The sequence below is a fragment of the Lissotriton helveticus genome, chromosome 1_1, assembly GCF_964261635.1.
Source record: "Lissotriton helveticus chromosome 1_1, aLisHel1.1, whole genome shotgun sequence".
NCBI classification, from domain to species: Eukaryota; Metazoa; Chordata; class Amphibia; order Caudata; family Salamandridae; genus Lissotriton; species Lissotriton helveticus.
The window spans coordinates 2,063,908,769-2,063,927,997 of NC_136057.1; the positions used below are offsets into that span (position 1 = coordinate 2,063,908,769).

General features: G+C 48.8%; 1 protein-coding gene across 2 annotated transcripts in view; it reads left to right on the forward strand.

The window, feature by feature from the left end:
* ZZZ3 (zinc finger ZZ-type containing 3) overlaps positions 1-19,229 on the forward strand; it is a 557,158-nt gene that overhangs the window by 246,133 nt on the left and 291,796 nt on the right. For both annotated transcript variants that reach the window (XM_078645214.1, XM_078645225.1), the window contains one exon: positions 10,772-10,873. In XM_078645214.1, coding sequence (XP_078501340.1) covers positions 10,772-10,873 — 102 coding nt within the window. The remainder of the gene's footprint in view (positions 1-10,771; positions 10,874-19,229) is intronic.

Below are 19,229 nucleotides of genomic sequence, written 5' to 3' on the forward strand. Positions count from 1 at the left end.
GGGGAGGGGGGCTGGGAAGTTCTTTCTTTTTTGTGTGCTGTTTTCAAGGCGAATTGCTCCTGTGTCTGCTGCTGTTTCTGATGTCTTGCTCATGGATGAGGGGTCTTGGCTCGGGTAGATGGGATGGGGGGTAGAGGGTTGAAATTTGTTTCCTGGAACGTTAATGGCCTGGGAGATCGTATTAAGCGCAGTGTGGTCTTGAACTGTATACGGCGTTTGTCGCCGGACATTGTTTTCATGCAGGAAACCCATTTGATTGGTAATGTTTGTAATGCAATGAATAGATGGGGCTACCGCCTAGTGGCGCACTCGGGGTTTACCTCCGGATCTAGGGGTGTGGGTATCCTTGTTCGATCCTCCCTCCCCCTGGCAATTGACGAGGTGATTCAAGATGACCGTGGGAGATATACTGTCTTGGTGGGTAGATATGAGGGCCGAACCCTGTCTCTCTTTAATGTTTATGTTCCCCCGGGTCTACAGACTTCTACTTTCACTGATTTGGGCCGTGTTTTGTTAGATCTCCCTGATAGTACTCTCTTCCTGGCCGGTGATTTTAATTCGGTGCTTTCCGGCCTTCACGATCGCCATCCCCCTAGGGATACTCCGCAGGCTCAGCAGTGGTTGGGTGGGTTTCTAGATACCTTTGGCCTTGTGGACTGCTGGCGACTCTTGCATCCCACTCAGCTCCAATACACTTTCCATTCCGGGGCACATGGCAGTCTGTCTCGGCTGGATTATTTCCTGATGCCCGCGGCCCAGTCGTCGGCGGTTCGTGAGATTCTGCATTTGCCAAGGGGTATTTCTGACCACTCGCCGCTCTGGCTTCGTTTCGAGGTTGGGGTAGAGGCAGCGGGCCGAGTGGCTCCAATTAACCCATGGTATCTTTCCTCCCCTGAGACTCGTACCCTCTTGCTCAAGTCCATGGATGCATATTTCCTGGAAAACGAGGGGTCGGTCCCTTCGGCTGTGTCCCTGTGGGAAGCCTTTAAAACTGTGATTCGTGGACAGGCCCTTTCCTTGATTGTTGAAGCCAAGAAGGCCGGGAGGAGGGAGGTGGTGGACCTTGAGGGGGAGATCTCTGCTTTAGAGGACGAGTTGGAATCTGGTGTCACGCCTGAGAAACTCCATGCCCTGGGTCTAAAACAGTTTGCATATAAATCCCTGGTCACTGACGCTGCAAAGGTGATGTTTCGTGAGCAACAAGGCAGATTGTACGATGTGGGTGATAAGGCGGGTAAACTCCTAGCGTGGTTGGACAAGAAAGAAAGAGTTAATCGTGTGGTGCCTGTGATTCAGTCTGCGAGTGGTGAGAATGTGATTGATCCGACTGCCATTGTTGATCGTTTTGCGGAATATTTCCGTGTTGTATATGCTCCCGTGTCTGTGAGGGACGTGGCTGACTCCCGCTTCCTCTTGCGCGATATCACTTTGCCCTGTGTCACCGACCTGGACCGTATTGCTTTGGACTCCCCTTTTACGAATGATGAAATAGCGACTGCTATCCGTTCGCTCCGTTCGGGCAAAGCGTTGGGCCCGAACGGATTGCCTATTGAGTTGTACAAGCTACGCCCCGATAAGATGGCGCCGTATCTTCGCGCCATGTTTCTAGAATCTCGTGAGCGGAACATCCTTCCCTATGATCAGCGTCTGGCGACAATCGTCGTCATCCCTAAAGATGGTAAACCACGTGACCTCTGTTCCTCATATAGACCCATATCCCTGTTAAATGTTGAACCCAAGGTTTTGGCAAAACTTTTGGCGACCCGTCTCCTTTCGGTTCTCGGGGATTTGGTCCATCCGGATCAGTCTGGCTTTATCCCGCATCGCAACACTGCTTTGAATCTGCGACGCCTTCACGGTGTGCTGGCGAGGGCGGGGCTTCTGACTGAACCGGCCATTTTGGCGTCCCTGGATGCCTCTATGGCCTTTGATACTGTGGAGTGGCCCTATCTATGGGCGACTCTTGAGAAATTCGGATTCGGGTGCGAGTTTATTAGCTGGATTCAGTTGTTGTACGCGGAACCTCTGGCACAAGTTGTGGTAAACGGTAGAGTGTCGGCTCCCTTCTCCTTGGGCAGGGGTACCCGTCAGGGTTGCCCCCTGTCCCCGCTGTTGTTTGCGCTCGCTCTTGAACCATTAGCGGCCTGGCTCCGGTGGGAACCGTCCCTTAAAGGGATTCGCTGGGCCCCGGTCTTCGAAGACCGCGTCTCGCTTTATGCGGACGACATCCTTTTGTACCTTACTTCCCCTCGCAAGTCTTTAACTGTTTTATTTGACGTTCTTGTGTCCTTTGGCGCTAACTCAGGCCTCGTCATCAATTGGGCTAAATCCTGTGTATATGTTTTATCTGGTGTCTTGCCTCCGTTGCCGAGCAGACTTCCTCTTCAGGTGGCCAGGGATGGCTTCAAATACTTGGGGGTTTTTGTTACCTTGGACTCGTCCCTTCGTTTTGATCGTAATCTCCTTCCCCCGTTGCTTAGGCTACGTTTGGACGTTGCCCGTTGGCGCAAACTTCCCCTGTCTCCCCTGGGTCGGGCGGCCCTGTTTAAGATGATGTCATTGCCGCGGTTTCTCTATGCTCTCCAGAATTATTATGATCCTATCCCTAAGTCCTATTTTCGGGAGATTGAGAGCCTTCAGAGGCAGCTTATTTGGGATGGGCGTCCGCGCATTGCTCTCGCGAAACTTTCCATCCCGTGGTATGATGGGGGCATGGCGCTCCCCGACATTAAGAGATATTACTGGGCTTCCCATCTGTCCGCTATCAATCACGCTATGTTTTCGCCAGGTCGTAATCCCGCGTTTGAAATGGATAAACTTCAGCTTCCGGGAGGTGACTTTAACAGAGTGCTTTATTCTCGCTCCGCTGGGCGCCATCTTGTGGGACCTACATTGACTGCTTTGACGGTGTGGCGTGCCGCGAATGTGAGCTTGGGCTGGGAGGATCGCTTGACGTTGGCGACGCCGCTTTATGCTTCGGAACGTCTGGGCGGTCTTTGGTCTTCCAAGGGTTTCGACCGTTGGGACATGATTGGGATTTCTAAGGTGGGGGATGTGTACTCTAAGGGTTCTGTGCGTTCGTTTCAGGCCCTCCAGGCTGACTATGGCCTGAGTGGTCGGGAATTCTTTCGTTATTTACAGCTCAGACACGCCCTGGCTTCGGTATTTGCTCCTGGTGAGATTCCGCCTGACTCTTCCCCCCTTGAGGACCGTATCCTTGATGAACATCTTCCTGATAGCACTATCTCCCTGATCTATAAAAAGTTGATTAACAATCGGACTGACTTATTGGCCCGACTTCGGGAATCGTGGCTGGGAGATGGGTTAGAACTTGATGATGAGGATTGGCAATCAGCCCTCTCCTCCCCGAAGGAGGTGGCTATTCCGGCTCGTCTCCGTCTGGTCCAATTGAAGATCCTTCATCGGGTGTACGTGACGGGACCGCGACTGGTGGTGATGGGCTTTTCCTCCGATGGATTGTGTAAGCGTGGGTGTGGTTTGCGTGCTACTTTCCTGCATATTCTTTGGGAGTGCCCGATGGTGGCTGCTTATTGGGCGGCCGTGCTTGAAGTGATGGCTGTGGTGACAGGGGTGTCCTTGCGTCCCGAACCTCGTCGATGCCTTTTGAATGTTTAGGAGCCCACGGACTACTCGGTGGCGCAGACTAGATGGGCCACCCTGGGCTATATGGTTGCGTAGCGAGATATTGCACAACTCTGGGGGGCCCTCCAGGCCCCCTGACCTCTCGAAATGGGAGGATAACATGGATTGGTCCATGTTCCGTGAGAAGACTGTCTATGTGGCCAGGGGCAGACCCGGGGCATGGGTGAAGGTGTGGGGTCAATGGAACGACTACCGTGGCGACATTTGTACTCCTCCCCTTGTGGGCACTATCGAGCTTGCCCTGACTCCTTAGGCAAGCGTTCTTGGAACCTTTCATATAGGGGTTGCGCTGGTGTCTCCGGCCCTCCCCCCCCCCTTTATGTACTGACTTCTGTGTCCCTCTCCCCCCCCCCCGAGCTCCTTAGTGCTTAGAGTCTTGCTACTGTACTTCTGTTGCTGTCCCCCCCTTACGTCCATTGAGCTGACCTTCAGTAATACACTTTCGCCTTTTTTGTGTGTGTTTGTTCTTCATATAAATAAAATCTGTTTTTGTCCTGTAAATAGTGATGAGTATTGCATTGTTGATTGACTCTTACCTCTGCGGACATATATAGTATGTGTCTACTCCTCTTTAGCGGCCGGCCCGTGTGGTTGTAGGCCCATCCTTGTACTTTTTTGCTTACTCAAATAAAGGTTTAAAAAAAAAAAAAAAAAAAAAGAATGGTGATGGATTAAACCCAGATCAGTTGACTGGGGGTGAGTGTTTGATTTGTTTAAACGCTCCGTTCATCATCCCCTTTTGTATCGCTTTGTTCGCTATAAGTGTGGCATGGTATACTCAGACGTGAGTCCCTTGTTCACTTGGCCACTGGATTCAAGATAGCCTGGCTGATGAGGATTATGAATCCGAAACCGGTCCCAGGATGCTTGTTTCAGGTCCAGGGAAGACATGGCTTGGCAGTTCGGGCTGCACTGTTCCCATAAGGCACAGGGTCAGACTGATTTGCATATAGCCATGTTTGAACTGGAGTGGCTGAGTAAACTAAAGAATGGTGATGGATTAAACCCAGATCAGTTGACTGGGGGTGAGTGTTTGATTTGTTTAAACGCTCCGTCCATCATCCCCTTTTGTATCGCTTTGAAAGCGAGAGAGTTACTCACTGCACGTGTAACCAGCTATCAGGAAACACTACTGGCAAATGTTTCCAGGGATGCAGCGAGCAGGTCACTCAGGGCTTCAGGAATATACGAAGCAGCATCAGAGTGGAAGTCGCGGTTTGAAATACCTGAATCCCGGAAGTCCACGCTGTTTAACCCATAGACAAACCGGAAACCGAAGGAAGCTAAACTGCAAACTCCTTTCGTTCCGTCATACGCTCAGTGCTGTGAGTGCAGCTCAAATACATTGTGTGCAGGCTAGAACCATGACCGTCTCCTGGGCCGGTCTGGTTTCTGTTCTTGCGTTTCCCTCACTGCCCCATGTATTCAGTTGCGGCTTTGGACATTTTGGAAGGGATCTCACTTTGCTTTTTGACTCGGCTCTGTCTTTCACTTTCAATTGAATTTTTTTTTGTTGCAAGAGTTTTGTTTCATTGTATATATTTTCCACTATTTACACGATTCTGTTGCAGTGATCCAGTGCAGATATTGTGTGAGCGTCTTGTTAATATTTTCTTTATTTATCTTGTTACCTTTTTGCCTTTTGACAACTCGTCATGAAAAAGCTTTGGTTACTATTCAACAACTGAATATGCTTCAATTTTGTATTGGATACTCTCAGATTATCATGGAGTTAGAAATTAAAATCTCATAGCATATAATAGTGCACTTTTTAACCAGTGCGATGACCCTATATGCCTTTATGTTAGGCCTCCAGTTGTAGATTCAGCTGCAACACCTACACCTACCCATCCACAGTGATAATCTGAACTATATATTTGGCAGCAGGGAAGATGCTAGACCTCACCAAAGAAGAAAATGCTATTCTGGTCTAGCAAAGGAAGACATGAGTGATGTTCCTGTGCCATAATACTGAGAACCCTGCGGGAAAACACTTGGACTAGGCACTATTGAAGAATATTTTTGGAAAAGCAACTGCCAGAACCCCTTTCAGAGGGCCAAAGGGCAAGCAGGTGTTATTGGGCCCATATTGGGAGAATGTCCAAGACTCAGAAGTCCTCGAGTTGCTGTCAGATTTGGGTACAGTTGAAGGGACACAGATGGTGTGTGGTCCGACACATGTGCCAGGCCACGCGCTAGATCTAATATTTAAAGAGACCCTACATTCTTACATTGACTTCATTCCAGGCGGCTCCAGGTGATTCCGCTCAGAGTGTCACTTAATTTACCTTCTTAAATTTAAAATCCTACTGAGACCATAAGACGTGCGTGCCCAGTGTGTAGCGGGCCCTGGGGGGCATTGCTTTTGGGGCCTTTATTCATTAACATGTTTATGTCCTATATGTAGCCTTGAAGCCAAACAAAGTGTCTACATTGTAAATAAACCAAATATACATAGCTTCATTTTGTTAAATAACTAAAAAAACTAAGATATGTGTGTGCCAAATAAAATGCCGCTAAATTTCCATATTTGTGCAGCTAAATTTCCATTTTTGTGCCGCTAAATTTGCTAATCCATGCCGCTATATCCTGGGGGGTCTGATAGATCCAGTAAAGGACTCAGAAGGGTGCCCAGGGGTGCCACATTTGACTGCCACTAGCATGTGGTTGGGGATAACTCCTGTCCCCTCCCTAACCAATAGAGAAAAACTTCCCAGTTATGTCCCTACACACGTTTGCAGCAGTTTGTTCCTGTGTGCCCTATTGAAAACAATCCCACTGTGTCCCTCTCTATACAAATCTAAGAAGGTGAAACCCTTCTGCCCTTGTGCAAGGCAAGGCCTGTGGGCCTACCACAGACCTGTGGGCAAGGAAGTGAGCAACCCATCCACTGTAGTCACTTCAAGCCTGTACTGGGGGCAGCTCCTCCTCACTGTGATTGGTGTCTACCTGACTGGGGGAAACCAAGAGGGGCCCTGTCCATGTGTTGGTTAACATATGCAAGTGACAGTGTAGACCTCTTAGAAGTTAATCAAGCTCCTGGGCACAGCCCAGATGGTCATCTTGCCAGAGGAACAGAACCCCCTACCCACGATAACCTGCACCAACTCCTCCCCCCTCCCCAACCAAGGCCTTTGTCTCAGTTTTGGGAGCTGGGTCACACCTCACAGGGCTACTCTGCTCATAGGTGACGGGTTAGATCTCATTTAAATGGGCCTCCAGCGACTTTAGGCAGGGAAAAATAACTTTTTAAACGTATCTTTTCCAAAATATATATATTACAAATCTTACTTTCCCATGTGAATTGGGCTTGTAGTAAATATGTTAAAACTCAAACAATGACATTTGTAGAGGTTCCGTAGCCGGAGATACAGCATTAAATGTAATATATTGTATCCCAGTGCTTTTCAATGGAAGAGCCAATCCTGCTACAGTGAAAATAGCTTTTGGGGCCTTTTCATGGTAAGGACATGTTAAACGTTTACATATTCTACCTTATAATGCCAGACACCTTGCCTTATGGACAGTAAGGCCTTCCTAGGGGTGGATTGTTATGTTTGGTGACATTTAACTTATAGGCCATGGGTACCCTTGGTACCATATATTAAGGGCTTATAGGTAAGTTAAATATGCCAATTAAAAGAAGAGCCAATTTTGACTTGTTTCAGGGGTAAGGCACACGCACTAGAGCCTTATCAGCAGAGTCCCAGTGCACAGACTCAAAAAACCAGCAACAATCCCAAAAAACAGGGATAATGATGCATAAAGAGGATTTTTCCTGCAGTCTTCAAACGGGACAGTAGCATAGCTGGGCACCAAATGTCCAAATATATCTAACTTGGTATTCATGCCCATCCCAAGCCCCTCTTTAAACAGTAATTTCTCAAACCGATTTAGAAGTGTATCCCAAATTATAAAAAGCACATTTTCTGAGTAAAGTTGTAACTTTTTGTCAAATGTGGTGTAATTCCATTCAGCCGTTTTTACTGTATTGGAGAGCAAGGTTTCCTATTAGAATTAACATAGGAAATCTGACTTTTTGGGACCCAACTTGTTGGAGCGCTCTTGATGGATCACTGCAAAACACTCCATGAAGTAGGTGAAGTTTTTTTCGAAAGTTTTGTGCATATTTGTGGAATGGCGCCAGAGTATTAAGAAAACAAATCGTTTTTCCGATTGAAACTCCAATCTTATAACTACACAGTGGCAGTATATTCCCCTGAAAAAAAACAAATGTTAAAGGGACTTTATATTTGGGTGAAAATGTCAATGAAATATACTGTGTTAAATTAACAAAACCACAGAAATACACCAGTTATAGTTATCTCAAGTAACTATAACTCGTGCCCTAAAGTAACTAACTTGCGCCCTCACCGTGCACTACTAATTATTTCCCATATGACTTCCTGTGTTACATCTCATGACGTTTTATGACATCATTGATAATATCACTACATCATCTGACTGCATGTGTGCAGAGCAGAAGGCAGTGTCTTGAGACCTGATTTGTCCTATCCTCAGCTTTCGACTGTGTGAACAGGGGGAAGCTATGGGGGTCCATGAGGGACAAGGGAGTAGACAGCGGTATTATAAATTTTTTGATTGACCTCCACAGTAACACAAGTGCAAATATAAGGTATTGCCAAGACCTGTCAGTAACTGATGATTTTAGAACAGGAAAGGGGGTGCGGCAAGGCTGCATATTAGCACCTTTCCTTTTTAACTTTTATATAAACGAGCTGGATGGCGTTTTAGAGGAGGTGAAAGCAGATTGCCCAAGAGTGGGGAAAAGAAGTATCCCTGTACTGTTATACGCAGATGATGCGGTGTTGTTGGCAAGAACTGAAAAAGGCCTTCAATTACTATTGAACGCATTTAAAAAGTTCATGGAAGATAGAGATCTGTTAGTGAATAATTCAAAATCTTACATTATGCAAGTTGGGAAACAGCCAAAGAGACAATATACTTTTAAACTAGATAAGGCAGTAATACCGTTTTCTAACACATTTTCCTATCTAGGAGTTCTCTTTGATTCTAAATTATCCTGGGGCCCACAACTTGCGAAGAAAAGATGTGACATGACTAGGGTTAATGCCTCCATTTTCAATTTTGCTTCAAAACTTGGTAAAAAGCCAACGGCTGCTATGATAAAATTATATGACGCAAAATCTGTAGCAACCGCAGCCTATGGGAGTGAGCTTTGGGGTTACATGGCAGGGGATCAACTTCAGATCACAGAAAATTCTTTTTACAAACGGCTTCTGTGTGTCCCGGCCTCCACCTCCAACTTTGCAGTTCACGAGGAATTAGGAGTGGGGTATTTGAGCGGTATCCTGTCCCTACGACCTCTGATATGCTGGTTGAAAATGTGGTTATGCGAAGACATTCCACTAACACATTTAATTGTTAATGATTTTATGGCTCATGATAATGCGTTGGGCACCCCCTGGTTGAAGTATTTAAAAACTTGTTTCTCTGAGATGGGTTGTCCTGATCTGTTCGAACACCCGTCAGGAATTGGAAAGGCGGATATTGATCTAGTCAAGCAGGCCTTTCTTCTGCGTAAGAAGGCTGCGAGGGAGGGTGTTGAGTTACAAAAAGTAAGTGTAAGGAAATTTATTATGGTTAAAACCTGTCTGACAACAGAGCCTTACCTACTCGGCACTCTTAGCACTCACAACAAGTTCTTTTGTCTCTGTGAAGCGCTTTGATATCTGTAAGGATCTTGTTTGCGCTATATAAAACTTTGAATAAATACAATATAAATAAATAAGATTCAGATTTAACCTGTTTCAACATCTGCTTATCAGGCCGATAAAGAAGAGTTTCTGTAAAAATCCATTACCCTGTGGCTGCGACGAAAAGTCTCCACAGGATATGTTGCATTTTATGTTTTATGCAGATTTTATGAATTCCCACGTAAACGCTATTTAATTGCTCTTTTAAAAAAAATGAATTTTAATCAGATACGACCAGCCTTTTTATATTTACAATTGCTGCATAGTGATAGTGTTCTTCAAGTTCTTGAATTTTTAAAACTGTCTCTTAAACTGCGAATTTGCTTGGACCAATGAATGAATTGACAGATTTAATGTACTCAGTCCTTTTATTACCTGCAATCAAATTTTACTGAATGTAATTGTATGTACGTACTGTATGTTTTATGCACTTTTATGGTTGAAATATACCGAATAAAGTCCCTTTTGATTTGATTTGTCAGTTCCATACGAATTCTGAGAAATTCAACTCTCCTAACCCTTTGGTCTATGCCGCCATCTCCTCATAGCCCTTGAGGTTAGAACTCCCAGATGGGCAAGTGAGAGTGCAAGAGTATATGACTACGAAGTGCATAAAGATTGACTGATGCTGCTTCCTTAATTGTTTAAAAGGCGGCACATAAGTCAGTAAAATCCTCTTTTGGTCAAATACTGATATTCATTTGATCTCTTATGGCGTACATTGCTTGCTGATAAATATTGTATAGCGCTCCTTTGCTCCTGTTAAGACAATGGTGCATGAGCTCTTGCAGCGGAGAATGTGTGGTCCATAGTAGGTTAACAGTTTGGCCAATGTTGGCTTTCCTTAGTTTTTGTTGGTGCCGCCTCCACCTCCCAGTGTTTGCTCATTAGTCTGCTACCACTAATGGAAGAGATCTATAAATTAAGTAAGGGCTATGTATATACGAATCCGCCAGTATTTGAGCTTCTTGCTCTTATTTTATCAGCAGTTTGATATCTTAGATGTACATATGTCTGGTTATTGGTTTGATGGCCAGTCTGCTGTGTTTGAGTAATTGGGGTAGAAAGCACGCATATTACTGTGGGGCTAATACACATGCCCATAGTCATTAAAATATAGTGTAGCAAATGTCGGTACTCGACAACTTGGGTGCTAAATCAGCACAGCTATCTAGGTATTGAAGACTGCTGGCCATGGGCATTCTTAGATAATGTAAGCAAGTTTCCTTTTTTGATATTCATATTCGATGTGTTCATTTGCAGCATATTTTACAGTGTAGGTTGGGATATGGTTTCTTCATAATTTAAAGGCAAACCTGCTCTGATTTTCTCTTGTCATTTTTTTGTTATTCTTTTTTTCTAAAATCTAGAAAAGGCTTGAACAATTACTCTTGAAGTTCCCGCCAGAAGAAGTTGAATCTCGACGCTGGCAGAAGATTGCTGACGGTTTGGGCAACCGAACTGCAAAGCAGGTAGTTTAGATGACCAGTTCTTGTACAATCTGCTCTTCTATGTGAGTGTCACACCCATTGAGAATCTAAGTTTCACAAATATTGTCTGCAATGTAACGATTGACAAGAATGAATACATCTGATGAATTCCTGTAAGTTATCTTGGCCTGCTCATATTAGCACCAAAGCATCTGAATTCTAATCTGAAGAGGAAAGTAAAAGCCAAAGTGCATACAATCCTGTAGAAGTGGCTCCTTAGTACCTCCACCTATAAATGGTATTTTTACCCTGGTGCAGACAAACTAATGTTTTGTTTCGGTTTACCAGCTTCTGGATATTATGGTGATTCTCAAAGTAATGATTTGGGGGCTGGCCTCAGGACTGCTTTAGCAGTTTCTGCCGCCTCATATAATGAGAAAAATACATGCATGTTTACATACATTTAGGGGCATTAGACCAGTCGTCACCTCTTGATCTGTTCAGCTGTCATTCATATATTTTTCTTGCCCACCAGAGCATTCAGCATGGACAGCTGGTCATCCCACTTCAACTGTTAACTCACTTCCACTGTGAGTGATGGTCAAAAAGAAGAGCACTTTATTGTCAGGGTAACGGGCCACCACCTGATTTATTTTTCTTGCAATGCTTTTTTTTCTTTCTTTATCTTTTAATATTTCCATGTGTGCTTTAGGATACAGTAATCCAATTCCATTTGCACAAATAAGAAACCTTATTTTCTTGGGATGTGCATTAAAAAAGATTCTATACATGTTCTGTTAGGTTGTACTAACCTTCTGCACACGATCTAATGGGAGCAATGTTGTTTTCTATATCATCACAACCACTGTTCCAATGTACAGGACTATGAGAGACCGAGGGAGAAGTGGGAAAGGGGAATGGGATAAAAGAGACTCCGGACTGTACCGCTTATGCATACTCACTCGGTGGGTCAATGAGATTTGCAGAATGTAGAGAATCCCTATAAGACAATATATCTTGTGCATCTTGCCATTTTAAGAACTGAGCGTAACTGCATTTGTGAATGGATATACCTGAGCACCATCTCTGTGTAACTACCACTCTGCACTTCTAGATGGGATCGGTAAATCCTGAAAAGTAAAGCATACGAAGATAATCTTTCTCAAACATACATGTACACTAGTATTTCTCCCTATGCGTTGGATGACCTTGAGCTTTATCACTATATAATGTAGAATAGGAGGATTTCTGTAAAACTGCAAAAAAATAATACTGTTGACATCCTGTTCCATAATATTAGCATCTCTATATGCTACTAAAACTCGAATAACTTGTACATGACATTTATAAAGACGTTCAGTAATCCACTTTAGAGGCCTCCCTATTTCTTTACAGGGTAAGCTTACAATACAACCCCAGTCTTACCATTTCAGATATTCAAGAGTGTTTTTTATTAACACATCTTCAGGATACTACTCTGCAATACAGTTGTCCATTCAGTACCATCCAAAAGGATCTTTGTGAGAAATTTCAGAATCCGTGTAGCGAGGTCCTTGCTGTGGCGGCGTTGTAGCTTGACTGCCTAGCAAAAAACACTGTGAGCTATGAGGAGAGTTTGACTTGATAATTTAAAATGGCCACTGTTTTTCTGATACACAAAAGTTTGCATCCTGCTGAGAATGGGTATTCGCTACCAACAAGTTTCTGCACTGTGCATCCTCTGCACAACTGCATTATCTGAAAGCGATACGTTAGTGATAGATTCCTTACCTTAGAATATCCCCAGGTGTCAGACTGGACCTGGAAAGTTTTGCTTAGCAGTACCCATGCGCGTCGGTAGGTGGCTTCCTGCGGCTCCGCGTCCGTCACTGGCGTCGTAAACGCCGAGATGACATCACGGAGAGTACTTAGGTGCCACCCATACGCGCGGACGTCCGTTCTTTCTTTTTCTGCGCCAGCAAGCGCAGATCCGGATTGAGCATGTACCTCAGTCACTTTTTGATTACTATTTTGAGACTTTTTTCTTTCCCCTTTTCTCATGGTGCACGTAGGGATGCCTGGCTTTGAGTTCTGTGGGGCCTGCCGCCGTAATATGTCTGTGGCGGACCCCCACGATGTTTGCCTCTACTGCTTGGAGACTGATCACGACTCCCGGGACTGTCGAGCCATGGCCCCGAAGGCCTTGAGGGAGCGGCGCCTGAAATTGCTGGAGGTCTGTGTGAGAAGTTGGCCTGATATATAATGTTCACTATTCTAGTGAGCACTCTGTATCAGTCCAAACAACCCTTATTGATGATTGGTTGTAAGTCAACCTTATAGACCAGCTATCCTAGTAGCATGGATACGAGCAGTCTAAGGCTAAGACTCTAGAGGGCGTGTTAAGCCAGCTGTTTTACCATCCCATTACCCCTTGAACACCAAGTGAAAGGACACCACACAAGTTGTTATGAAAATAAACAGATATTTATTTATAACAAGACTACCCTGAACTCTTTATGAGTCAGGGAGCTAAGCACACAACAAAACTCTTACGAAAATACTTTAAGTCGCACAATTTACACAAATGCCCTAGGGGCACGAAAAACCATATACTCAGTAAGTGGAATGCGAACTTGCTAGCAGGTAAGTAATACTTTTCTAGACTCAGGAATCGCTAGGCCTACAATTCTAAACACTGGGATTAGATGCAGGAGGCCTGTGGACGTCGTGTGCAGAGTGGGAACTCTCACGCGTAAGGCGGGAAAAAGTCTATGGAGGCTAGCAGTTGCAAAGTTACTGTTCTCGGGCGAACCCGACTAGGTGGGTCGAAAACAAGAGTGGATCCGAACACTAGGAGTGTTGGACTATGCTGGAGCACCGGAGTACTCGGTTTACCTAGCCCAGGGGCTGCGGCTGCATAGGGTTGAAGTCACGTCGGAAACCCTCGTTGACGAACCAGGAGCCTGAAGTGGAAGTTGCTGGCAGGCGGCCAGTGAAGAAAAGTTAGTGGTGATCCAAGCCTGGATCAGGGAAGAGGAAGACCTGAAAGCAGAGGGGACCAAGTTCTGAATCACTAGCCAGTGATTAGATGGGCACCAGAGTGGCACCGGGCGAAGTCACCTCGACCAGGTGAGTGGGCGCTGCTGGGCTCTGCAGTCTCTCGGACCAGGAGGCGTTGTCGGCGACCAGGATGGAGGTGCGAGCTGTCCCACGAAGGTCTCTGCTGTCGACGTCGCTGGACCCAGGATTGGGCAACAAGTCTTGGCAAATGCAAGGCCCACGCGGTGGACCTAAAATGGCGTCTTGAGTGGACCAGGAGGGTCCAGGGTGCTCCTCTGGTGGAGGGGAGCACGGGCTAGTCTGGAGCAACCAGACCAGCAGTGTTAGTTGTCGTGGAGCGTCGTGAGGGGGTCACTAGCCAACGGGCAAGTGACCTGGACAACGCGGTGAGCAGCAAAGAGCAGAAGGGCCCCACGCAGATCTCGTGGATGCAGGGGGGGGGCTGAACTTCGGTGCTGGAGCTGCTCAGGGTCGGGGCTTCTCTTACCCCAAAGCACTCAGTCGAGGGTCACTCGGGAGTCGTGCTGGACAAGCGTCGTGCAGTTCTGAAGATGGCCGGTCCCTCGAGGTCTCGTCGCACCCACGGATCACAGCTGGGCTGATGATGTAGGTTGAGGTCAGAGGTGCCAGGGAAGCCGGTTCTCGTCGTGCTGGAGCAGTCTTGATCCGAAGGAGAGACTGGCAACAAACCGCGATGCTTGGTTGGTGCCTGCTGCTGCAGGGTGACTACTCCTTAGTCACAAGGGAGAATCTTGGGGAGAAGTCTTGAGTTCCTTTCGTGGAAAGTAGTTTCAGGATTCAAAGATTATCTAATTTGGAAGGGGGCCAGTTCCTACCTTTATCCTGCAAAAAGGGGCTGGCACGCGACTAAGTCCTGCCCTATGGGTGGGACTAGGAGGGGGGTGGTTACACCCCTCTCCTTTGGCGGGCTTTCCCCAGATCAGGGGCTGGAGTGCCCCTGGAACTGGTTCCAGCCGGCCTATGCACAGTGAGCACCGGGGTGCCACTTGCAGTCACCTTCCTCTAAAGCCCTGCCTACCTAGGATACACAAAATCCTGTCTGGGACGGTGCTGGCACCGCCCCTGGCAGGAAACCCTTTGTCCTTGCCTCCTGGGCTGGGAGGACTCCCAGCAGCAGGAGGGCAGACTTGTGTCTCTTTGGCAGCATCCATTTTGTGGAGCTAAGGCTCTGTCTGACTTTAACCGGGGTTACAGGTTACATACATGTCGTGTCCCTCTAGAAGGGTGGAATGCTAACCCCGTCGCCAGAATTGGCGAGGGGTTAGTATTCCAATTCGTATGACACCTTACTCGACATGTTTTGATAAAGCGATACCAGAGTTGGCACTTAACCGCGAGGATTATAATGCACTTAAGAGTATATGTAAATGTAGTTGAGCTTATATAGCGCACAGCTACCCGCAGTGGGTGTCCCGGCGCTTGCTTAGGGAACCCGTCCTGGTATTCCCCTGTGAGATAGCAGGGTATCCACAAGGTGAAAGTCAGGCATCCCGCCGCGAGGGGCCGTTGTGGAGATTAAGCAAGCTATTGCCCAGAGTCGCAGAGTGTGAACCCGTGAGTCGAGGAGGGACCGGGGCGAGAATTATCGAGTCCGTGGAATTTTTAGCCCTAAACCCGCCGAGGCGGGGAATTGAACCCTGGTCCAGGACCGATCTCAGCTTCCGGGTCTGCTGCCTCTAACCCCTGAGCCACACTTCTCCACATGGTATGCGATATCATGGAAACGGCTAAGGGATGGATCCCGAAAGCCGCAGACAGGCTCAGCTCATGCCAGAGCACTATCTCACACGATTCCAAGCACTCTGCCTTCAGGATTGTTAAGGCCTGCCATAGGAGTGACTGATAGGAGATCTGTGTGCCCATTTAGGTTTAGATATAGGCATACTATATCTAAAGCAAAGGGTGATTACACCACCTTGCCCCAGCTGCCGTGCAGCCAGTTGTGTCAGATTTGGATGGCCAGCCAGGGGTGGCATAATACATGCTGCAGCCCCTGGTAGGCCCTGGGTACACCTATGCCCTGGGTACCTAAGGTACACTATACAGGGACTGATAAGGTGACTCAGTATCCAATTAGATATGTACCTAAGGTACATGGAATCCATTTTACAGAGAGAGCAGTAGGCCTGGGGTCCTGAATAGCAGGGTCCCAGGTCAACTAAGTCAGAAAACCAGCAAAACACCAGGCAAAAAGTTGGGGGCAACCATAGTCAGGGATCTACCTTCCTACAGTCTGGCATTCACCACACCGCCTCTCCGGGTCTAGGGGCCGTTCCCGAGACCGCTTGCAGGACCGGAGCCGTCGCTCCTCGGGCTCCAAGTCTTCACCTTCAGATTCTGGTATGCGACGTCATAAAAAGAAGTCCAAGCGTGTTCGCTCTCCGAAGTCCACCCCCCCCCGTCGCTCCTCATCTGGAGCCTGGGAGTCCCACGGTCTACCCGCCCTACCTGGGTCCGTCGGCAACTCCCGAACAGGTGTAAGAGTTTCTTGCTGCCATGGACCTCCTTTTTAGGCCTCTGGCTCCCGCCAGCGCGCCTTTGGGCTCCGCAATCACGTGTCCAGATCCTGTCGGCCCGTTGGCTCCGCCAGCGGATCCAGGCAAGGCGCGACGAGGTGCAGCGTTTCCGGCCCTGGCGCCACCCTCGGTGCCACACTGGGTGCCGTTCATTCCACCCTTGCCCCGGTGCCAAGACCATTTTGTTCCGACCTGGGATCCGCATTGGGAGGCGACGCCGATCTGGCCTCGGCCGGTTCCTTTTCCGACTCAGTTTGTCCCTCCTCTGGCTCTGGCCCTGCCGCTGCGACCAGCCCCTACTGAGGCGGAGGAAGACTGGGAAGGGTCCGAGGACCCTCTTGTCCGGCAGTGTGACTCCGAGCAGGATTGGGTGGACGACCTGGAGGACGCTGGCGACCTCGATGTCTCTTCTGACCCGGGGTTTGCCTCTCCCCCACAGACTATTTAGGAGGGCGCTTCCTACACAATGGTGCTCCGTCGGGCTGCCGAGGCCCTCAACTCGACCTGCCCCCACGGTGGCCCTCAAAACCAACCTCTTTACCGAGGTGCTCCAGACGGCATCTACCGCGTAGGAGCCGTTGCTTCCCTTCAATGAAGCCCTGACTGAAGTCCTCTGGGCACTTGGTCGTGGCCGGCCACCGGGGCCCCTGTGGACAAAAACAACGCCACCGCCCGGCGCCTGGCGACCAGGCCTTTCTGACAACCCATCCCACGCCTGAGTGTCCATTCCTTTCGTGACCAGGGCAGAGGCACCCAGGCACGTTTCTTCAACAAGCCTGTGCAGAACCAGCCTCAGCGCAGCCATGGTTGCGGCTTCCGCAGGGGCGGGGCGGGGAAATCAGCGTGCGGTTCAGTCCACCTCCACCTCGGCTGCTCCTACCTCCAAACCTTCCTAGTCCGAGCTTTGTGGAGCACCCCATGCCTGAGGGTCGCAGGCTCCGCTACCACCTCCCACACTGGCGCGACATTACGTCGGGCAAGTGGGTGCTGCAGATAATCCGCAAGGGTTATTCCCTTCCCTTTCAGTCCTCCCCTCCGGCCATGCCACCTTCGTGCCACCGCCTGTCTGGGGATCATTTGGCTCTTCTCCAACAGGAAGTTACGACCCTCTTAGCCAAGGGGACCATCAAGTGCGTTCCCGGGCAGGAAGTAGGGAGTGGTTGTTATCCCCACTTCTTTCTGGTCCCCAAGAAGGACCAGGGGGGCATGCGCCCCGTCTTGGACCTCCGGGACGTCAATTCCTTCCTCCGGAAGGAGAAGTTCAATATGCTGACTCTGGTCCTGGCTGCCTTAGACCCTTGAGACTGGATAGTAGCGTTGGACTTAGAGGACGCTTATTTTCACATCCCCATCCTGCCGGCCCACCGGGCTTACCTGCGGTTCATGGTAGGCCAGTAGCATTTTTAGTTTGCTGTGCTCCCCTTTGGCCTTACCAGCGCCCCTCGGGTGTTCACAAAGGTGATGGCGGTGGTCTCAGCTCATCTGCGCAGGTCAGGGGTGTCCGTCTTCCCCTACCTCGACGACTGGTTGTTGAAGGCGGGCTCGCCCCAAACAGTCGTCCGCCACCTTCAGACTACGGCCGTCCTCCTGCACCTTCTGGGGTTCTCCCTCAACGTGACGAAGTCACACCTGAGTCCCTCTCAGAAGTTCCCCTTCATCGGAGCAATTCTGTATTCAACCCTGTTACGGGTTTATCATCCAGAGCAGCGAGTCCGGGATATTCAGGATATGATTCCGATCTTTCTGCCTCTTTCCCGGGTTTGTCAGGATGACCCTCCGGCTCCTGGGCCTAATGGCCTCCTGCATCCTGCTGGTGAATCATGCCAGATGGCATATGCGGGCTCTGCAGTGGGATCTGAAGTTCCAGTGGGCGCAGCATCAGGGCAACCTGTCCGATCATGTCCAGATCTCGGAGGGCACTGCACAACAATTGCAGTGGTGGCTCACAAATCTCGATTGGGTCCATGGCTAATCCCTCTCCCTTCCCCAACCGGAGCACACAGTGGTGACGGATGCCTCCCTCCTGGGATTTGGCGGCCACTTGGGAGAGGCAGAGATCAGAGGCCTCTGGTCTCCAGCGGTGTCCCGTCTCCATATCAACCTTTTGGAGCTGCAGGCGATCCGACTTGCACTGAAGGCATTCCTACCCTCTGTCCGGGGAAGTGTGGTGCAGGTGTTCACGGACAACACCACCGCCATGTGGCAAACCAGCAACAAGCTGGTTTGGGTGGGGTCCTGGACCCTATGTCAGGAGGCTCTGCGCCTCTGGACATGGCTGGAACGTCAAGGCATTACCTTGGTGGTTCAACACCTGTCAGGTTCTCTGAACGCCAGGGCGAACAAACTCAGCCGCCGGTTCTTGATGGATCACGAATGGCGTCTGAACTCGGACGTGGGGCAAGGTCTCTTTCTGCAGTGGGGAGAGCCTTGGTTGGATCTACTCGCCACCGAAGAGAACGCGCAATATCATCAGTTCTGCATGTTGTCATTTCCAAGGCGTCACTCACTCGGCGACTCTTTTCGTCTTTCCGCCTGTACCACTTCTGCCCAGAGTGCTGAAGAACAGGAGGGACCGGGCCCAATTCATCCTTGTGGCTCCGGATTGGGCACGAAGATACTGGTATCCCGAGCTACTCAGCATGGCGAGCGATCCCCCGATCCGACTGCCTCTTCGGGAAGATCTTCTGTCGCAGCAGCAGGGGACGGTCCTTCACCTAAACCTGTCCAGCCTCCACCTCAATGCGTGGAGATTGAGGGGCGACAGTTGACAGCTTTCGATCTTCCTCCCGAAGTCTGTGATGTTATTCTGGCAGCCAGGCATC